Source organism: Amphiprion ocellaris, chromosome 1 (genome assembly GCF_022539595.1).
Source record: "Amphiprion ocellaris isolate individual 3 ecotype Okinawa chromosome 1, ASM2253959v1, whole genome shotgun sequence".
Lineage (NCBI taxonomy): Eukaryota > Metazoa > Chordata > Actinopteri > Pomacentridae > Amphiprion > Amphiprion ocellaris.
The window spans coordinates 16,311,585-16,331,306 of record NC_072766.1 but is presented as its reverse complement, the minus strand read 5'-3'; the positions used below and the strand labels follow the sequence as shown (position 1 = coordinate 16,331,306).

The 19,722-nt window shown below is 44.5% G+C and overlaps 1 protein-coding gene across 1 annotated transcript; it reads right to left on the bottom strand.

The window, feature by feature from the left end:
* Positions 1-5,724: 5,724 nt before the first annotated feature.
* On the bottom strand, positions 5,725-14,343 carry dld (deltaD). Its single transcript, XM_023272987.3, has 12 exons — positions 13,841-14,343; positions 13,379-13,681; positions 12,548-12,608; positions 11,478-11,735; positions 9,917-9,977; positions 9,651-9,781; positions 9,363-9,532; positions 9,045-9,261; positions 8,761-8,934; positions 7,941-8,667; positions 7,526-7,781; positions 5,725-7,405 (listed from the first exon to the last, which is right to left on the bottom strand). Exons 1-12 carry the CDS (start codon positions 13,892-13,894, stop codon positions 7,400-7,402), a joined length of 2,418 nt encoding a protein of 805 aa, XP_023128755.1. The 5' UTR covers positions 13,895-14,343; the 3' UTR covers positions 5,725-7,399.
* Between the last annotated feature and the right edge of the window lie 5,379 nt (positions 14,344-19,722).

Sequence of the window (19,722 nt, the reverse complement as noted above, 5' to 3'; positions counted from 1 at the left end):
AGAAAAGGTGCATGAAATTTGAAAAAATGTGAATAAAAATAAAAAAATATAGGTTTTACATCCACTTTAGGTTGCTTTTGATTTTGTTTTTGATGTGCTTTACAGAAGGTGGAAACATATTTTCAGAATAAGTTCGAACATTGCAAACATTTAACTCACATGATTGATCAGCAGTTTTCACTTCTAAATTCTGCAGATAACAAGAAACCACTGACTGTATATAAAGGATGGACATAGCATTACTCATTGGTTTGTAGACTGCCATTTTGAAGCCTTGATTGTGTGATTTAGTTGTCAATATTTTGTATTTTTGAAACTTGACATGATGAGCAGACTCAAGGACACTATGCATATCTTAGCAACCTGTCAACTATCACAACCAGAATTTAGATACATGCTAAAATATACCTTGCTTTATCATCCATTTTACTGTAAATGGGACCAAGATTTACAAATTGAACATCGTGTTGTATTGCAGCCCACTTGAAACTCTCATTTAAAACCATAAACTTGTTGGGAAAATGTTTACTGAGGTAGCAAACCAGTTGAGCAGTAGCATCATTTTCTTATAGACTTCTATAGAATTGCACTTCATTCTACAATCAGAGAAGTCGCCCCCTACTGGCTCTCATAAAAAAAATTCTCACTTTTCAGACCCAGAAGCTCCGTCCATCTTATATTTACAGCCTACATATGAAATGGGGCCGATATTAGCTGACATGAAAGAATAATTACAACGTTCCCACTTGAACAAAATACAACCCTCTGTCACAGATGGCCAAGGGAACTGGTTTTATTTGTTTCATCCTTCTACGGTTTCTCTGGTTCACTTGACAATTATATGTAACCGCAACTAGTGGCACTGAAGCTGCTTTGACTGTTGACATGTATTGTGAGTTTAAATCTGACTTATGAGTTTTATGTCATTCTGCTTTTGCCCGCAGTCTTTCCAAGTTTTCTCGGCTGTCCAATATCAAAGTAAGATGAATGTTTTCTGCTAACACGCATACTATCCCACCAGCTCACACAGGCCTCATTTTGGGTGTTAATGATGGTGCTGGAGAGGACAAACACATCAGTCATCGTGTGATGAGATCTGGTGACTGCAGTCACAGCGTATGATTCATATTATTTTCATACCCACACATTATTACACACCTTACACTAACACTTTGCGCCTTGTATTAAAGCATCTGCATGTCAGCCTTTAAAGAAATTCGTCACTGATCTCTATGTAAGATATTATATGATAAAGACATGTGGCAGGACTTATAATGGGCAACTCAAGAGTTTGGAGGGTTAAGAAGAAATGTGAGGCGAGCTTAGTGTAAAAAGTCTGATCCCAGAAAACATCCCACAGCTCCGCAACAAAGAGATCAACCACGACAGAGAAGTGCAAATGTCCGAGCAGCTTTCTTTGCTCTGGACTTGTTAAACAAAGTCACATAATTCTATGAAAAGCAGGTAAATCTGCTGTATCTTCTCACCTGCTGCTAAAGAGTTGAATATAAACGAAACTCATCAGAGAGAGAGAGAGAGAGAGAGAGAGAGAGAGAGAGAGAGACATCTGCTGTCTCTCTCTCTCTCTCTCCCCTCCTGTGTCCTCTGTTTCAACATCTGCTTCCTCTGCTGCTCTTTCCCATCAGGCAGTGGGCGTGTCCTTTGTGTTGCCCCCAGCTTCATTGTTCTAGCCAATCATTGTCCTCGCCAAGCTGTTCCCACGATGCACCAGTAATGACCAGAAGGTGCTGATGGGAGCTGGTGTCTCTGAAGGAATGACTCTGTCTTTACAACTGCTTTAACCCCCAGGGAGAAATGACAATTAACAAAATACAAACACAAACAATGCTCTCAAGAGAGCTGAAATATGCGGTTTGCTTTAATTGCTTTTGACTCCTCACAACGTAAAACTACGATTCAAAAAAATACATTAGAAAAAGGACAAACAAAAATTGTCGGAGTCATGTTCTGTAAATATTAACAGAGTCCGAGAGAGACAATCGGGAAGAGAAAGAGGGGGTGAAGTGAGTGAAAGAGAGAGATGGAGCTCTGGGAAAAGATCAGAGCCTGGTCCCTGGGGAGCAGCGACAGATGAAGTAGCTGAATAAGCTGTCTGTCATTGTGTGACTCGAGCTGCTGTGGTCACTTCGTTTGTTCAAACTCAACAATGGAGGATGGCTGAGAGAGAAATCTCTGTTTTCCCACAAGATTTAGCCCAAAAATCTCTAGTCAGTGATGCTCTGTATGTGTGGGGATTTGTGCTGGTGACAAATTGAAATGCTAATAATAGACAGAGTGGAGAGGGGTGCAAAGTCAATGAGTCACTGTTATGATGCTGCCTTCTTGTAGATGCGAATCAGCAAAAAGTTGAAGACATGGAGAGAGGAGAAGGATTGGTGTTTACTGTGTGTTTCAATGAATCAATATTATTAACAGAAATACATTTATGTTATTATTTAGTGATGAAGTCGCATCTAAAAGTCTGAAACACCAGTAAGTGAGCTAAAGTGATCAGAAACGGCATACAAAACTGGTGAATCTGGTTGTCTGGTCAAAAAAGTAAAGTTGGAAGAAAAAAAAAGTGTCTTTCAAGATGCTTAGATTCAACTGAAAAATACCATCTTCTGGTTCTTCATCTGTACTAAGGATGTACACTCATAAACATGAGCTGACAAAGGCTTTAAAATGAACTAACAGCATTGGCCCAGAATTAACAGAAAATGCCTACTGGGCTAAAAAGAAAGACAGCTTTATTTGAATAAGTTAGATTAAAAAAAAATTATGTAATACGTCTGTAAGTTGAAGTGAGTTTATTTTGCTTAGTGACTGTATACATTTAAAAAATCATTAACATTAACTCCACTACAGAAAAAACTTGATGTTCTTTGCTGTTAAGTGGAAGAATGGGTACATATATCAGTATTAGCAATGGGCAAAATGAATTGGGAAATATCCGATCCTTAATATTTTCATTACATTTGTGTGTCAAATTCACAATTATTTCACAGAAATTGAAACTTTCTTCAGGCACTACAGAGCAGAGAAGAGATGGATGGTCTCTTAGGTGTCAAATGAACTGTACTGTGTTGTGTGACGCTTTATACATATGATTACTGCATTTAAACCTCATGTAAATTAGAGAATAAATCCTTTAGATTGATTTTATATTACAATGTGGAAAAACTTTAGACACTAAAAGTCAAGTGAGACTGCTTTGGACACAGCCCTTCTGTGAATTTAAACTATTTTAATGTCTTCTGTCACTTCATGTAATCCTAGAATGACTCAATGAAACTTCTTGTACTTTTTGGCACTGAAGATGACTCTGGTTGTGTTTGGACTGAACTTTGGGACCAATTAGATGCCTCCATGATGGCACTGAGTGGTGCTGTGTAAGAACCTTAACATCTAAATTGCTGGAAACTTTTGTCCAGTTCTATGTGTGCACTGGGAATTTTCTGTGTTTGTTAGAGAGATGATGGGAAGCATGGAGGGAGGGACGACCTGATGTGTGGACTCAAACCAGTCCATCACTGGCATCCTTCTGCCATGAAGGGTCTCTCCAGTTTCAATCACTTTCAATGAAAACCATGAAAACAAGTGTGTGTGTGTGTGTGTGTGTGTGTGTGTGTGTGTGTGTGTGTGTGTGTGTGTGTGTGTGTGTGTGTGTGTGTGTGTGTGTGTGTGTGTGTGTGTGTTACAGGTGACCAGTGCACACACAAAAGAAGGGTCAGTGGCCAAGTGTGAGCTTTTTTCTTCCTCTCTTGTTACCCCATTCCCAGCAATCTTTCTCTGTCTCTCACTAACACACACACATGCAGGGTTACACACAACAGACACACACTTCTACATGGAGAGGAGAGGAGAGGAGAGGAGGAGTGTATGAATGGACAGATTAATCAGATTATAGCAGAGACACACTTAAACAGCCTGTTCTCTGGATTAGCTACGGTCCTGCCTACTCCCTGTCAGAATAAAAAGTGTATGAGAGCAGAGAGGGGGAGAGCGTGAATGAGGCAAAATCATCCGACACACATACTTACGTTTTGTGAATATCTGTGTTCACATTTCGTATGGTGTTTCTTGTTGTCACTGACGTTAAACTTCGCCCATGTTTGTGTTACCAAACAACGAAGGTCCTATAATATGAATGATCGTACAACTTTGACATCTTCAAGAGCGGTGTTCAGAAGAGGGAGATACAAGAAACAATGTGAACATGGGAGTGACTGACTGAATAAACACTTCTCTATCTATTTGACCATGAAGAAGTTTCGATTTCCCCCTCAGAAGTTCAAAGAGTGCTGGTCTTTATGTGCAGCAGGGCAGCATATGGCAGCCAGTGACCAGGGCTTTGTCTGACTATTGACACCAGAGAGATGCAGAGAGGGAGGACGCGAGTGTGTGTGACTGTTCGGGGGCCGGAGGACAGCCTAACAACAACAAAGGACCAGCTTTAAGCCTGTCTCCTGTGATTTTCCAACTCAGCGAAAAGCTATTGTGGCACTGAAAAAAAGTTAAGTTAAAAAGCTTAGCATGGTATGTGCTAACAACTGCCTGCTGCTTGTGTAATACAAGCAAATACTTTCTGAGCAGCCACAGTCGCAGTCTTTGGAAGGGCAACCATCGCTGTCTACAGCCGGCGGGGAGGTCAGTGGTCCGATGTGCTGCTCTGTGAAGCCAGTTGCGATGTGAAAGATGCTTCACACACATACAACACTGTATCAGTATATGTAGAATTAAAGCAACTTAAGTAGACTTTCCTACTTCAGTCAGCCAGGCCATGACCTCGGTGTGTGTCTGTGTGCTGATGTGTTCCATGTCCACACTTAATACAGTTTATCCTCTGTAATTGTAGTAAATTTCTGATCATCTGTCATCTAATTTCACTGTCTTGTGTGTGTGTGTGTGTGTTTATATAAGACTGCAAACCAGATGAGTTTCTTTGATGACCACTTCTACGTTCCTAGTGGTCGCTAAATCACACACACACACACACACACACACACACACACACACACACACACACACACACACACACACACACACACACACGCACACTCGTACACACAGAGTAGTCAGTCAGGGGCAACTGGGACTAAATCCAGACTGGTGGTTTCTTTCTCTGGCTATAAATACCCCTCTGCTTAAAACAAGATCACACGCACACATGCACTGATACTCATGTACAGAGGCTCATAAAAAAAAAGATTTATTCACAAACACATCAAGGCACAGACTAATGTAAATACACACTTAGAGTCGTGCACATGTGGACGCTCTCACACACACACTCACGTAAAAATACTCACATACAAATACACACAAAGAGATGGCTCTGGCCTCAGAGGAGGCTAGCTAAGCGGTCTATGATTATGGGGTGTGTCTTTGTCTCATTTAGTGGTTCCACAAGGAGACAGTCTTCTGCTGTGTCAGACAAACACACACACATACACACACACACACATGAATACCTCTTATACAATCAGTTAGTGACAACAAATCCCCTGGCTTGAATTTGTTTTATAGCTTTTAAAGTGGAGCTGCAAATGTAGAAATGGCTGCACATGACTGTGGACTTTTATTGTTTTGCTGATACTGCTTTGCCATCCTCTAAAATGATGAACACACCAAAGGAAGTTGACCCAAGTGTCATAATCGCGCTACTCCTTGCTTAAGTTTTAAAAAACAAGCATGAATAAAAATAAAATCAATCAAGACCAGTTGTGCTATATTTCAATCCTCTTTTATTTTGGAAAAATATTGTGTTTTTTTTTTCCAGTAATAAAAATGACAGGCTCTGTACATACGACTTTTCTCTTAAATACAACACAGTCACAGTGGTCTCAAGTGCCTAACACATACATGCATACATACATACATACATTATCTGCCAAATAAAAACAATCCAACTTAAATTATAACAGGTTTAACAAAAAAAACATCACGACCAAATGGAGCACAAATAATTACATAATTAAATTAAAAGAATACATCTTTCTTTAGATAACAAATAAAATAAAAAACCAATGATCCTAACCAGCGGCAGGCGGGTTGACGGTGTCCTTGACTTGGCTAATAGTGGAAGACTGGGAGTGAGGGGAGTGGGAGTGGGCAGTGCATACATTGACACCATACACAGGCATTACCTCTTGTGTACACACACTCACACACACACACACACGTGCACACACACACCTCCATAGTGCAATGAGGTCTTGGCAGTTAAGACTAGTCCTTTATAACTTGGCCTACTTGGAACAACAACAGCATCTTTAGAGGTCGGGGGAAAAAAAGGCCAAACTGTCAGTGTTGAGTAGCTGCAAGATTGATGTGACCCTAATTACACTGATTCCAGGAAACTTTTCTGTAAATGGATATGCAGCAGATTAAGTTCAACAACAGAAATCACAGATGAATTAAACGTCATGTGTTTTGCTTGATTTGCTTCACCTCAATTGTTCTCTAATGCTGAAAGTGTTTCCTAAGTTGCCCTACCCAAACGTTGCCCTGTGTATCACAACCTTCAGGGGTCAGAGGCCAGTATGGCCCAACAGAATCCATGTTGGATCGATCTGCAGTCACTACTGGAGTCTTCAGTTCTCTATCTTCTGCTGAGAACCAGCTCAGCCAACGCTTTCTCTGGCAGTGCTGCAGAGTTAAAGATGCTCGGCTGCAGCAGAAGTCCCACTGTTTCTTTTTCTTTCTTAGTGTTGTGAAGAAAGCCCCGATTAAGATTTATAGAATGAATTCTTAAGAATGAACACAGCAGCACTGGGACTTCTAATGTTGCTACAGCTTCACCCTCCACTCTGCAGCACTGCACAGAACATGAACTCCTCAACATCCATGTCAGATTTTACACTGCATTGTAAAACCACAGCACATAACAGTACTACAACAGTACTTCAAAAGTTCTCAGTACTCCAAAGGTACTACACTGTTCATTCAATCAGTACGCTATGGTACTACAAATTCATCGGTCAACATCCAAGTCAATCAGGGGAGAGAAGTTCATCCTGGTTCGAGCAGTAAATCTACAAGCTCTTCATCAGTTCTCCAGCAGCCTGTGTCTGTACAAAGTCTGTACGAGTGCCGGTACTGTCTTCTGGCGCTTCATCCACAGCACTGAGTCAGCATTAGACCTACATCCATCGAAGGTCAAAAATATCCAGAATTCACCCGTAGTACTACTGTAGTACTTAGTCCTTGCCAAGTCAGTACTGACTGCGCTAGCTCATCAGCGCCTTGGCTCAAAGTCCTCTGGTAAATCCCAGGGAACAGCAGCAAACAGCAGGAGTAAAACCTCCTGGAGACAAGTTGAGCTCTACTGCTCAGGGCTGGTGTGACTGGACCGCCATCAACCAGAGAACCTGGTCTGGTCCGGTCTCGACTGGTATCATACCTGTAACACACACACACAAAAAAAAAAATCCATATTTAGTTTGTTTTCACACAAACATTGATGAAATTTCAATTATTTAGTGAACTTTCTGGGCACATAATTCTATTTTTGTGTCCTCACCTCTGTAGCGATGATACATTCATCCTTCTGGTCCGATATGACATAGACGGACTGGTATTTGGTGTCGGTGGTACACTGGTACCGGCTGTCACTGGGACTGTTGTACTCCACATCACTGCTTGACTGGAATTTGATGTCACCAGTCGACTGGTATTTAAGATCGCTCGCAGCATGACAGTTCAAATCAGTGGAGGACTGATATTTCGCTTCGCTGCAGCTTGGTGACTCTGCCGCTGCTTTCTTTTCTGATGCACCACTGTGGAATAAAGAGCACAAACAGGGTCACAAATACTGTTCTTCACACAACACGTGCCACTCTATTTAGGGCGACACAGACTCTTCAAGCAGCTTAGGTTAGGTATGCACCATTTTAAAGCAGTGTAACTATGTAAGTACATATTTCACGTCTGTGTACCTGTTATGTCTCTTTCTGTATGTTTCCTCTGAGTCAGACTCATCCAGCATTTCACATTTGGCCTCCGGCTCATCACGGTCCTCTTCTTTACACAGTGACAGCTCCTCAGGCCGGAGCTCATGGACCAGGTTGTACTCCACGCTGGGGTAGCGAGTTTTAAAGCCATTCTTCTCTGATCCGTTGAGGCCACTGATTCCACTCAAACCACCCAGTGACCCGGCAAGGTCTGAATGGTAATCTGCCTTCTTGTTGGTGTTTTTAATTGACGTTGTCATCATAGCACCCAGTTCTTTGTCACTGCGAAGGCAGTTGTTGGTGGTTGTCAGGTTGTTCATGGTCTCACGGCTGTCACTGTGGACGCTGTCGCCATGGTGACTGTGTCGCTCCTGCAGTTTGACCCGAACGTAGACCACTAGCACTGAGCAGCCGATCAGGATCACAAGAACAAGGAAGACACCGGCACATACAGCAGTCCAAGGAAATCCGCTGTCGTCATCCTCTTTGTCCTCAACATTTCCAGTTTCTGGGGAATATCGCCGATCTGGTCCGTCCGCAACCGGCTGGCCCCTGGGAACATCTGGTAAGAGGAACTGGCAGTTGTGACCGCCGTAGCCGGGCACACAGGCGCACACGTAGCGACTGCCTCGTTCATGGCAAGTGGCCCCATTGTGGCAAGGATTGTGATGGCAGCGGGAGATGGGAGAGCTGCAGTTTTTACCTGTATAACCTGAAACAGATTGAAACAGAATTTGAGAGTCTGATACAAAATGACATAAAACACAAATGTAAACACAGAAGAATCAGTCGTGTACGGTCATACCTGGAGGGCAGGTGCAGGTGTAGCCATTGACTCCCTCCTGGCACGTCCCACCGTTCTGACAGGGGAAGGACAGGCAGTCTCCAGAGATGCTGATGCTGTCCTCACAGTTAGGACCTGAAAACCCTTCAGGACACTGACAGAGATAGGAGTTCACCAGATCCACACATTCTGCATCTGCAGAGGGATTTGGATAAAGACCAAGGATTAGTCTCCAGATATTTTAACTCTAGGTTTAGGTGTAATTGTAAGTGTAGGTAAACATGCAAACACAGATGACAACGTACCATTTAGACATGGGTTGGAGGAGCAGTGGTCGATTTTCTTCTCGCAGTTGAAGCCGGCATATCCCATCGGGCACTGGCAGAAGTAGCCACCTTCAGGGTTGTCAACACAACGGCCACTGTTGAAGCAAGGCCCATCTGCACAGGTATTGGCACTTAACTCGCAGTTGTTGCCATAGAAACCAGGTGGACAGGTGCACTTATAGCCACTGTCATTGTCCTATATTGAAAAGAATGTAAACAGTGGTTACACATACAGGCTTCTTTCCATACTTTCTTTTTTTTAACACGCCGCCTCTCCTCCTCTAAAGTGATACTCACAGTGCAGCTGCCTCCATTGCGACAAGGACTTCCAGAACATTCATTGACCTGGATCTCACAGCTGGCTCCTGTGTATCCAGGCAGGCAGGAACAAGTGTAGCTGCCCTGACCAGTGTTGGTGCAGGTGGCTCCATTAAGGCAGGGTTTGTGGTGTGTACAGTAGTTCAGATCTGGAAACACCAACAATAGTCAACATTAATGAACAATCCAGTTAATATATGAAGCAGACAAGGCTGACTGCATCCTATGGGAGGCACAACTACATAGTAAATCTGTCACTAAACTCACCCTGGTTACAGAAGAGCCCACCCCAACCCTCCTGGCAGTTGCATTGCCAAGGTTGTTGGCAGGTACCATGGAGGCAGCCCGGGTAACGGATGCAGTCATCACAGTAACGTCCACTGAAGCCCACACGACACCTGGGAGGGAACACAACATTCATTTAATGCTGTTAATAACAGAAACAAGATGCACTGCGACTAGTTAACCACCGGATGATTGATTGTTATACGTATTATGAAAATGGCTGATCCATCTAAGCATTTTAAACTTACTTGCACTCTCCTGGTTTATCACAGAAGCCATGTTCTTCATCACATCCAGGGAGGCAGATTGCTGCAAAGAGGAAACAAACAGTGCCAGGTGAATCATGGGAAATGGGAATGTTTGCCCTCCATCAATCTCCCATTCACTGAGAGCCTTTTCAAACTGCGGCCTGCTTGCCTGTCTGTCTGCTTGGCGCCCCAGCATTCTTATCTGCTTGTGGGTCTTTCTGCCTGTCTGGTGTTGCGTCTGTTTATTCCACATTTACCTGACCAGCTGTCAGTCTGTCTACAGTCTGTTTTTTTCTCTCTTTCTACCTTTAGCCAGTCATAGAGCCTGAATTCACCATGTTTGGTAGCTTCTCTGAACCAAAACGTAGCTGCCAAAGTGGAAAAGAGTAAAGTCTGGAGGTAAATCAGGTCATTCTTGACCTCAGACTGACATGTGCTGATGTCTTCAGCGCCACAAAAAGTTGCTGTAAATGTCACCTTCCAGCTTTAGCAGCCAAACAGGGAGCTATGGCAGTTTTGGTCACCAAACGGGGGAAACAGCCAACAAGCCCTCTTTTTTAACATGGTTGCTCTCGAACACAAAGGCGTCCCACACAAAGCCTCCTTTCTCCCCTTGACTGTGGGTCAGAAGTCCCTTTTCTCACCCTTGGCCCCTCTCCTTCTCTTCTTCCATCTCCCTCCTCCCTCTGATCCTCCTCTCCTCCCTTACTCCTCCATCCACCTATCCCCTCACTTCTCCTCCTCTCTTCTTCCTCTCTTCTCCTGTCCTCCTCCTGTCTCTCCTCACTCCCCTCCTCCTCCTCCTACTCCTCCTCCTCCTCCCCCCCAGGGCCAGCTGGTCTGTGTGGAGCTAACCACCAGACAGCTGCTCCATTGTCTCCTCTCACCGAGCAGCTGCCCCCTCCACAACAATACACAACCCCGCTCGGCCAATCATCAGCCCGGGCCACAACAATACAGGACCCCCACTTGGCCAATCGGGGAGGAGGTTTGGGGCGAGGAGGCCCCAGTGGTCTAATGGAAGGCACGCGGCGTGTGAATTACTGAGGAGCCACTGCGGCTCATTAGAATGGAGGCCTCTGGTGCTATGGGATAACTAACTGACGCCTGTTGCACACGGGCCCCGCATTATGAGGTGGAATAAGTTCCTAAACAATAAAGCGAGGCAAATGACTGTTGGGGAAATGAACTTTGAGAGGGAGTTTTACAAACTGTATAGAAATCCATAACTTTCAAACTCTTTGTTTTGAGAGATATAAAACTATTTTTCAAGATGGCAGTGATTTCAAGCTAAGGCAAAACTAATGTAAACATGCAGTATTACTATTATTGCATTAATATTGAGGTTGTGTAAAAAAAATTAGCACTTAAAAACTGATGACCATGCTGCTCCTTCAGCTTATCTATCCCACCAGCAGCTGCCAGTAGATTTAAATATTAACTCCTGCACTGAGGTGAACAAGTGCTTGTTCTTTTTATCTCCCATTTATGGCCCTTCCTCATGTTGCTCCATACTGACAGATTGATAGTGACTATTGGACTAATAAGCAAGCCCACTTACGTTCTGTGCAGTACTGTCCCTTCCAGCCAGAGTTGCATATAATCTCTCCACGCTCGCCGCAGGTGAAGTGTCCAAAAGCATCATCTCTGGGTCGGCAGAAGACGGAGCAGCCGTCGCCGTAATAGTGTTCATCACACAGGAAGCGATAAGAGTAGCGCAGCTCCGTCCTGCCTGATGTCTGCATGTCTTTGGACCACTCTTCTCCCACAGTAAGGTGACGCTGAGTGGTGATCCTGCTGATCAGACGCTCTGGGTTGTCTGTAAAAATAAATCAGGTAGCTTGTTATGAATCATATGTTTGTAATGTTAGAGTCATTATTAAACAGCATGATGCTCTGCTGGTGCACACAAAGTTGTCAGTTGCATTCCTTTTGATTCTTCCATGTCAGTTACATGTCAGTATTTTTGAATATGAGGTTGCCGAATGGTCAAAAATAAAAGACTTTTAATGGTTCAAAGCGGTGAATCCTGCTGTCAAAATTAATACAAGTCTTCTGTGACCTCTTTTATAAACAGAGCCAGATTTCACAAATCAAAATGTGGAGTCCACCTGATTTTCCTTTATGTTCCCCTCCATCACATACACATTCAACTAATGAAAAGAGTAAAACATAAAGATGACAGCAGTAAACCTCACCACAGGGCCAAATGTTTGACAACGTATTGGAATTGAGATTCTTATTATCATGAGGCACAAATAAATCTACAAAAAGTACCTGAAAATGGCTGTTGGGTGTCATTTCCCGGCATTTCAAAGATACATTGTACATTTATATGATGAAATATCAGCTCTTTTTCCACATTTGGCCGACATAGTTTGAAGGCAACAGAACTAACTGTTGTGACAATTAAACATTATCTTAAAAGTAGATCACTGTGTAGTAATTCATACATTGCCAGAGAAATGTCACAAAGAAGAATGATAGCAGACATTAATCAAACTTGGTGTGTCCAGTTCATCACTAATGGCTGAGCTAAGTGAAAAACAGGCCACACCGAGGAAAACAAGGCCACCATCAGCCTTCCTGTCTGTCTGAGTTACAGTGCTGCCTTCTCTGGCTGTCACCCACCTGTTGCCAGGTCGTCCAGGGAGTCAGTGTGCAGAGCTTCAATGATCAGTGAAAACGTCCCCTGAGGAGAGACAGAGAGAGTCAACAGCTGCTCGGCCTGGAGGCCTCACTCCCTCTGCAGGGCAGCAGAGGGCCATCAGGAGGCCTCCCAATAAACTTCACAGCCCAATTCCCGTGTTGATTAGGGGCCTAATAAGGCCTGCTACCTGCTCCCTTTTCACACCCCTGCCACTATCACACTCTGACACTGCCGTAAAACCAAACGAGGCGGAATTTCACGCTGTGCTGCCAATGATGTGCCAACTCAGAGGATGTTAAATTTCCCACCACGGTTGGTCGGAGGAGAGAAGCGATTGGTGAAACACCCCCTCCTCCTTCTCTTCTTCTCTCTCTCACACACACCCTCCTCCCCTCCCCATTTTATCCTACCAAAGAGCACAGAAATACTACAATAGCCCCTCTCACACACTGCTGACAAAGACCCTCACAAGTGTTGAGTTTGGGAGCATCTGTTGCGTTTTGCACTCTTCAAAGCTAATACGTCCCACTGGAATAATTTCACAGTCTACTCATGGTTTTCATTACCTACTCCCTAACAACGTAGTATGGAACAATTACCACATAAATAAACTATCAAATGAATAAATGCATATTAAATAATCTACATTGATCCTCCAGGAAAGTTTGCGTCCTTGGAGGCAAAATGCGAAGAAATGTGCAAAAAAAAAAAAAAAAATGCGGTTCAAGTTATCTTTAAGTCGTGTTATATTTATCTGGGGGTGTCATTAATACATTCTGATAACTAATATTCCTCATAAGATAAGTACTCACTGGCCATGTGAAGCCGAAGGCAAATCGGATTGGGTTGGTGAAGCTCTCCGCGTTGGTCTCCGGCACCTGGAAGGAGTTGGATCCCAGGACGGGAGTCACAGCCCCGCCGTAGGTGCATGGAGGCTCGGGAGAGACGTTGGCCTGATAATGCTTCAGACAGACCCGAAAGAAAGTCTTGCACTCGCACTGCTGGTGGCCCTGCGGATGAGCGGAGCCTCCCGGGCAGCAGTTGGCGTTCCCCTGGATCCCCTTCTTGTTGAGAAACTCCTGCAGCTTCAGCTCGAACACTCCAGAGCACAGAACCTACGAACCAAATCAACCCAGTTAGTCTGAGGCAGGTGTGGTATTGGAAATATGTATATCAATCATTATAAAGTGCGTATTTAAAATGTTACTGTAAAATATATGCAAACAAACAGCGTGCGTAAAGACGCACTATTTACGCTCTTTCTGTGGACCTACCTGGCAGGTGAGCATGGACAGACTGACAACCAGGAGCAGACACAGGCGTCCCATTGTGTTGACAGCCCCTCAACAAGCAGTGAAAGCTCCACAGGTCCGTGCAGCCAGACTCAAACAATCATGGAGAAAGTGTTAAAAGCTTTCCGCGATGTCACAGTCAAGGTGAGTGTTTTTTTACGCACAGGAGAGAAGATGAAGTGAAACTTTTTTTCTCCTTTGGTGCGTCTGTCTGCCTCTCTATTTTCCCATAAGAGGTGTGAGTTTTTGACAGAATTCTTCAGTGTAAAGTAATCCTCAGCAGAAGGATCCCCTTGTAGAAGCGTGAATGAAATTCCCGATGAAATGTAAGAGTTAATTCCAATCAGTCGGTGTGGACGCAGCTTTCGATGGCCTTGTTTGTTTTTCCACCTGATTGCTCATCATATGCTGAGCCTGAACACAGAAAACAAGTCTCCGTCTCTCTCTGCTTCTCCTGCTGTAACAGTGCGTATGTCTGATGGCTCTTCTGCCCTGCGCAGGGTTTTATACCGGGCCAGCAGGCGAAGGGTAATAAGATGCAAATGAGCCCCTCTGCTCCTCTTCTTCCCCTCCCTCCGCCACCACCACAAGTCCGCCCCGGGGCCATCACAAAGAAAGAGGAGGGGGAGAAGGAGGAGGAGAGGGGGGGGGGTGCACACAACTTTTTCTAAACCCGCCCCCCTCCTCTCTGTCTCTCAAAGCGACAGACCAAATGGCTAGTGAGCTGTTAAATGTGCAACAACCCCTTGTTTCCCCCCCGATTCCTCCCTCCTCCACAACACACACATACACACAGAGCCCATTTACATTCCGACAAATTCTTTAACCTCTGCACGAAATCCTCCACTGCTCCATCAGGAGATTTATATACGCAGCAGCCAGTCTGACGGTGGCTTCTCATATTTGGGGTTATGGAAAAGCCCTGGTTGGCCCCGCTCCTTGCATGGCCAGCCGGCCAGCCCGTCCCAACTGCGCTACAACGACCATCTGCTCCGCCGCATTCCTATGGTGATACCCCTGCCGTGGTTTTCACATGTTCACACCCCCCAAAACAAGTAGTTCTGCTCCTATTACCTTATCTTTATTTCTCGGCTTGGAGACATATCTATCCACGTGCGCACTCCCCATATAAACAGCGGCTGTTTTCTGTTTTACAGTAATCGTCTTGTTGGCACCCTGTTCGGCCGATTTAATGGGAAATAAAAATGTCAGACAGGATTTGCTTGATCGATGAGAGTTTGATGACAACATCACTGTTAGGTGCATTATATGACACTCTATCACCCTTACCAAATTCATATATACTCTTTTAAAATATCTATTTTCTATCTATTCACAGTCATAAACTACAATTTTGAATAATTGTAACCGGATAAAGACCAAAATTTTGGGGCTCGAAAGCAAAATATTGTCTGAGACAAAAGTGCGTAAAGACGCACCAAACTACGCACACTGGCTACAGGCCAGCACACCTAAAACCCCGTTTTCAGCGCATGCCCGTGTATTTCCCCTTACTCGCTCTTTGGTAGAGGCAGTAAAAAAGACTTGGTGGTGTGTCACTCGCGTGGCTGTCATTAAGGGACTTTGTGAGGAGCAGGGGGAGGGGGAGGAGGGGAGTCATAGAGGGAGTAAAGTTTTTTTTTCTTTGTGCTTTCAGCTGTATGGTAATTGGGTCGGCAGCACCTGCTCTCCCACAATAATACAACACCAGAGAGAGAGAGGGAGAGAGACGGAGGGAAAGCATGGAAGGGTGCATAAACAGTAATCTTACAATATGTTTGATAATGAAATGTCACATATTACATGCAACCACATGAGAATAAACATTACAGACTCCAGCTACAATACTGAAAGTGTGTGTCTGCTAGAATGGCAACATGACACCATCTCCCCACATGGACTCACTGTCTAATTTGCATGTGTGTTTATCCGCAGAAAAATGTGGGGAAGAATCCACACTTGTTGGCATGATGTTAATACAAGCTTATCTTTAGCTGTGCAGTAACTGAAGATCTTAGTATGACTTCAATTAAACAACCTTGTGCTGTGATTCATTAAGTTTTTAAAAAGGATTCAATAACAAATCAACCTGTTGTAATTCAGAAATCTAAGGCAAAAGTGGAGGTGTGGAGCTTAAGAGATGTATAATACACCTGTGCAGGGTTGATTCATGTGTGATTGTGTGACCTGATGGTTCACAGAAAAGGAAGTGAAAGCCTGGGAAAAGAGCTGCTGATTGGACAGAGCAATTAATTGGGTTTTGGTGCCACACTTGTCAATCAACTCAACCTCAACAATGCACAGATCCAGAGAGGGCCTCCTTTCTGAATCATTTCTTTATTAATGTGTTGGAGCGGCAGCGGAGTCCAGAGAAGAACACGTGTCTCTGCTGCATCAGAGTGCAACACCACTTCTGATGTTTACACATATGAGCACGGGGAGGAGGAGGAGGAAGAAGAAGAAGAGGGGGGTCTTAATTAACAGCTCTAACTGAAGCTGCTCCCTCTGCATAGCATCACTGTTTTGGTGTCCACAAACAAGGCCTTCATTCACACTCCACAAACCAGCATATGGACAACTCTGAGGCTGCCATGTCAAAACATCCAGAGCTGCAGTCTCATATCAGTGCATAAAAATGAAGTAGCTCTGATGACCCTGCTTGGTTATTCCCTCTGGGTCAGTGTATAGCTGCCTGTGTCTAATGTGGTTGCGTGTCCATGATGTGCTCTTTACACCCCTCGAGGCTGATTGAAAGGCCTTTAACCTTAAGCTTTAACACTATTATCCCTGCCTGCCACCGTCTTCCCAGATACCAGTGTGTGTGTTTAGCTGCAGGACGCGGCTCCGAGCTGCTCATTTCATTTAACCAGTTGATTTCAGCCCCCTTATAAATAGACTGCAATGCCCCTACGTGGCGTGGCGTAAAATCTCTTCTCCTGAAGCCTTTTATTTACACTCATCCCGACTTTCAGAGGTCTTTCTCTCCCTCTCTGTATTAGACCAATATACTATCAGTCATTCATCACCATGACGTGGCACACATTTTCCGATTACGCCACCAAAGCGTGACTGAGAGGCATGATGGGATGGAGAGTGACCCTCCTCCTCTCCCCTATCCTCACTCACCAGCACCAAGACAACATTTTTCCCTGAAACATAATTTATGCCACGAGATTCTCTGATTGTGTCTTAAAGGAAACAGCAGAAAGTACAAACTCCTCCCCTCTGATCCCTCTGTGTGTATGTGTGTGTGTGTGTGTGTGTATGTGTGTGCGCGCACCCATAGGGTTAAGGAATGGTTTAACTGGAGGTCGATTGTTTAACTGAAGTGTTTCCGTGTGTGTGAGTAAGTGCGTGTGCGCGTGTGTTGGCCAGCGTGTGTGTGTGTGTGTGTGTGTGTGTGTGTGTGTGTGTGTGTGGACCAGCAGCTCTGTGACACGCAGGGTAACAACAAAGGAAGAGGTCTCGCGCCCCGCCGCCCATTCATCCCTTTCTCTCGCGGAGTAATTCCCATTGATTCCTATTGAACGGCGAGTCGCGAGCCCCTCGGGGGAAAACCGTGTGATTTGTGAAGGGTCGCGAGGACAAGACACGCCCCCTCCTCAAGCCCCGGCCATCTGCTCACCAAACACCACAACATGGAGCAGCTACCAAATGGCTCCCCTCATCTCTATCTCTATGTAACCATCCTTCCATTTCTCCTTCTCCCTCTTCTCCCTTCTCTCTGCCATCCCAAGCCTCCTCCTCCTCCTCCTCCTCCTCCATTTCTCCCTCCACAGAGGAGGACGCCTCTGGAGGTGAAGCTGCTGCTTGCTCCCAGGGCCGGCTCACAGTGGAGGCATGCATTGGGTATGAGGTGGCCATATGGCCTGTGCGTTTGTGTGCACGAGTGTGTGAGCGTGTGTGCCAAGAAATGGATGGATGGCTGTCGTGGGAACCTTCACATCATCACCATCACACCAGCTACACACACACACACACACACACACACAGCATGGCAGGCCTTGGAATGGTCAGTTGCAGAAATCAAAGTTCACAGGGACTCGGGATCTTTCAGTTTAAGCCCCAACAAGTGTAAATACTTAAATTCTGGTCTCCCATCATACACAGCCACAATGCTGGTTTTAATTACTCGATGCACTGACTGAGATATTTAATTTGTGTCTGAGAATGAGTGAATAGGAAACAATATTCAATTTGACTGGAAAATAGTGCTGCAGTGTTATTTTGTTTGTCCGCGTCACTGCATTCATCGAACCTTCATTCATAGCATTTGCAATAGATAGATAGATAAAAAGATAGGTAGCACTCATATCATGTCAGAAACGTGAGACTCACCTCACCCACACAACACCTGAGGCAGCCCACTTATCACCCCTGTCAGGAATGCACTGCCTTATACCACCTGTTAGCCTCCAAGTGTTACAGTCACTTATTCCTGTGTTGTGTAGCATAGTATGATATTTTGATAGCCCACATGTCATCCTGGTCTTGTCTGGGCTATGATTAACCAATTTAGGAAATTAGAAAACATGGGAAACTTGTGGATTTTTGCTCTTTAAATCTTTAAATGTCAGTCCTCCTTTTAAAATTCACCTTCTACAACTTAAATGTTGAACCTTTTTGTCACTGTGATACCTCATATTCTCTATGTTCCGGTTCTGACCTCATGGGAAGTAAAACCGAAGCAGTCAATTAATTGATTAGTTGAGAGCTACTTGAATTTGTAGTTATTTTGATCACTGAAAAGTGTTTGAGTGCATTGGCAAAAATGGCAATTTTACTTGAAAATTCACTTCACATTATAATGTAAAGTGAAATGTGAAAAACAAAGGTGAAGACAATTTGAAGACATGACCTTGGGACATTTCTCCTGTGTTTACATATTTTATAGGCTGAATGTAATTAATGACAAAATAATATTCAAGTTTTGGTTCCACCATTATGTTGAACAGAAAATTTCCAGGTATTATTTTTGTACATCATTTTATACACTTGCCTGAATTTCACCATGTCAGTTACATCCGTTAAGCAGTGCTTGAGCACAAAATGTGAGTTAACACTAATCAATCTACTTCTGAGGATGAATCAGATTTGTGACGATGACCAATATTTATATTCCCACAGGACTCTGGTGTTTGATGTGTAATGTTTTCTTTGAGGTTTGATCTGGACTTAAAGCAAGCAAGCAAGCAAACAAACAAAAACCCCTACATTTTGAACAAATCGCACACTCCCTGCTCCCTGAGATCCCTGCCTGTGGTCCCCCAGGGGTTCTTGGCCTTTAGTTTGAGGAGCTCTGGCCTCCAGCAGTAGGATTAGCCAGGCCAGCTGCCCACAGAGACCCTGGGCTCTGGACGCTGACACCAGGCCTGACCCTGAGGTGGCTGCTATCAGGAACCCTGAGGGGATCTGGACGGCACTCGGTGTGTGTGTGTGTGTTGTTCATTCAGTTGGACAACTGTTGAGCCCGTACAGATTTGGGCAGCGGTGTTCTTTGTATGAGTGTGTGCGTGCTTGTATGGTCAATTCTTTCCGGGGGTTAACTGCTGGTCCAGTACAAATGGGAGGTGGTGGGGGTGGGTGAGGGCAGTCGTGTGCTCCTGGAACATCTGCCTCTGTTTCTCCTGAGTCAAGCTTTGGTCAGGAGAGGGGAGGAGGGGAGGCAACAGGGGGGAGGAACTCAAAAGGAAGGAGATCGAAGAGGAGAAGGAAGAGTCCTTGTAGGAGGAGGAGGTGGCTCTGAAACGTGAATAGACAACAGACCCAAACAGTGGGTGCTAACAAAGGGATGCAGGATTATATAAACCCCCTTCTCAGGGCTGGTTGGATTGTGTCTATCTATCTATCTATCTATCTATCTA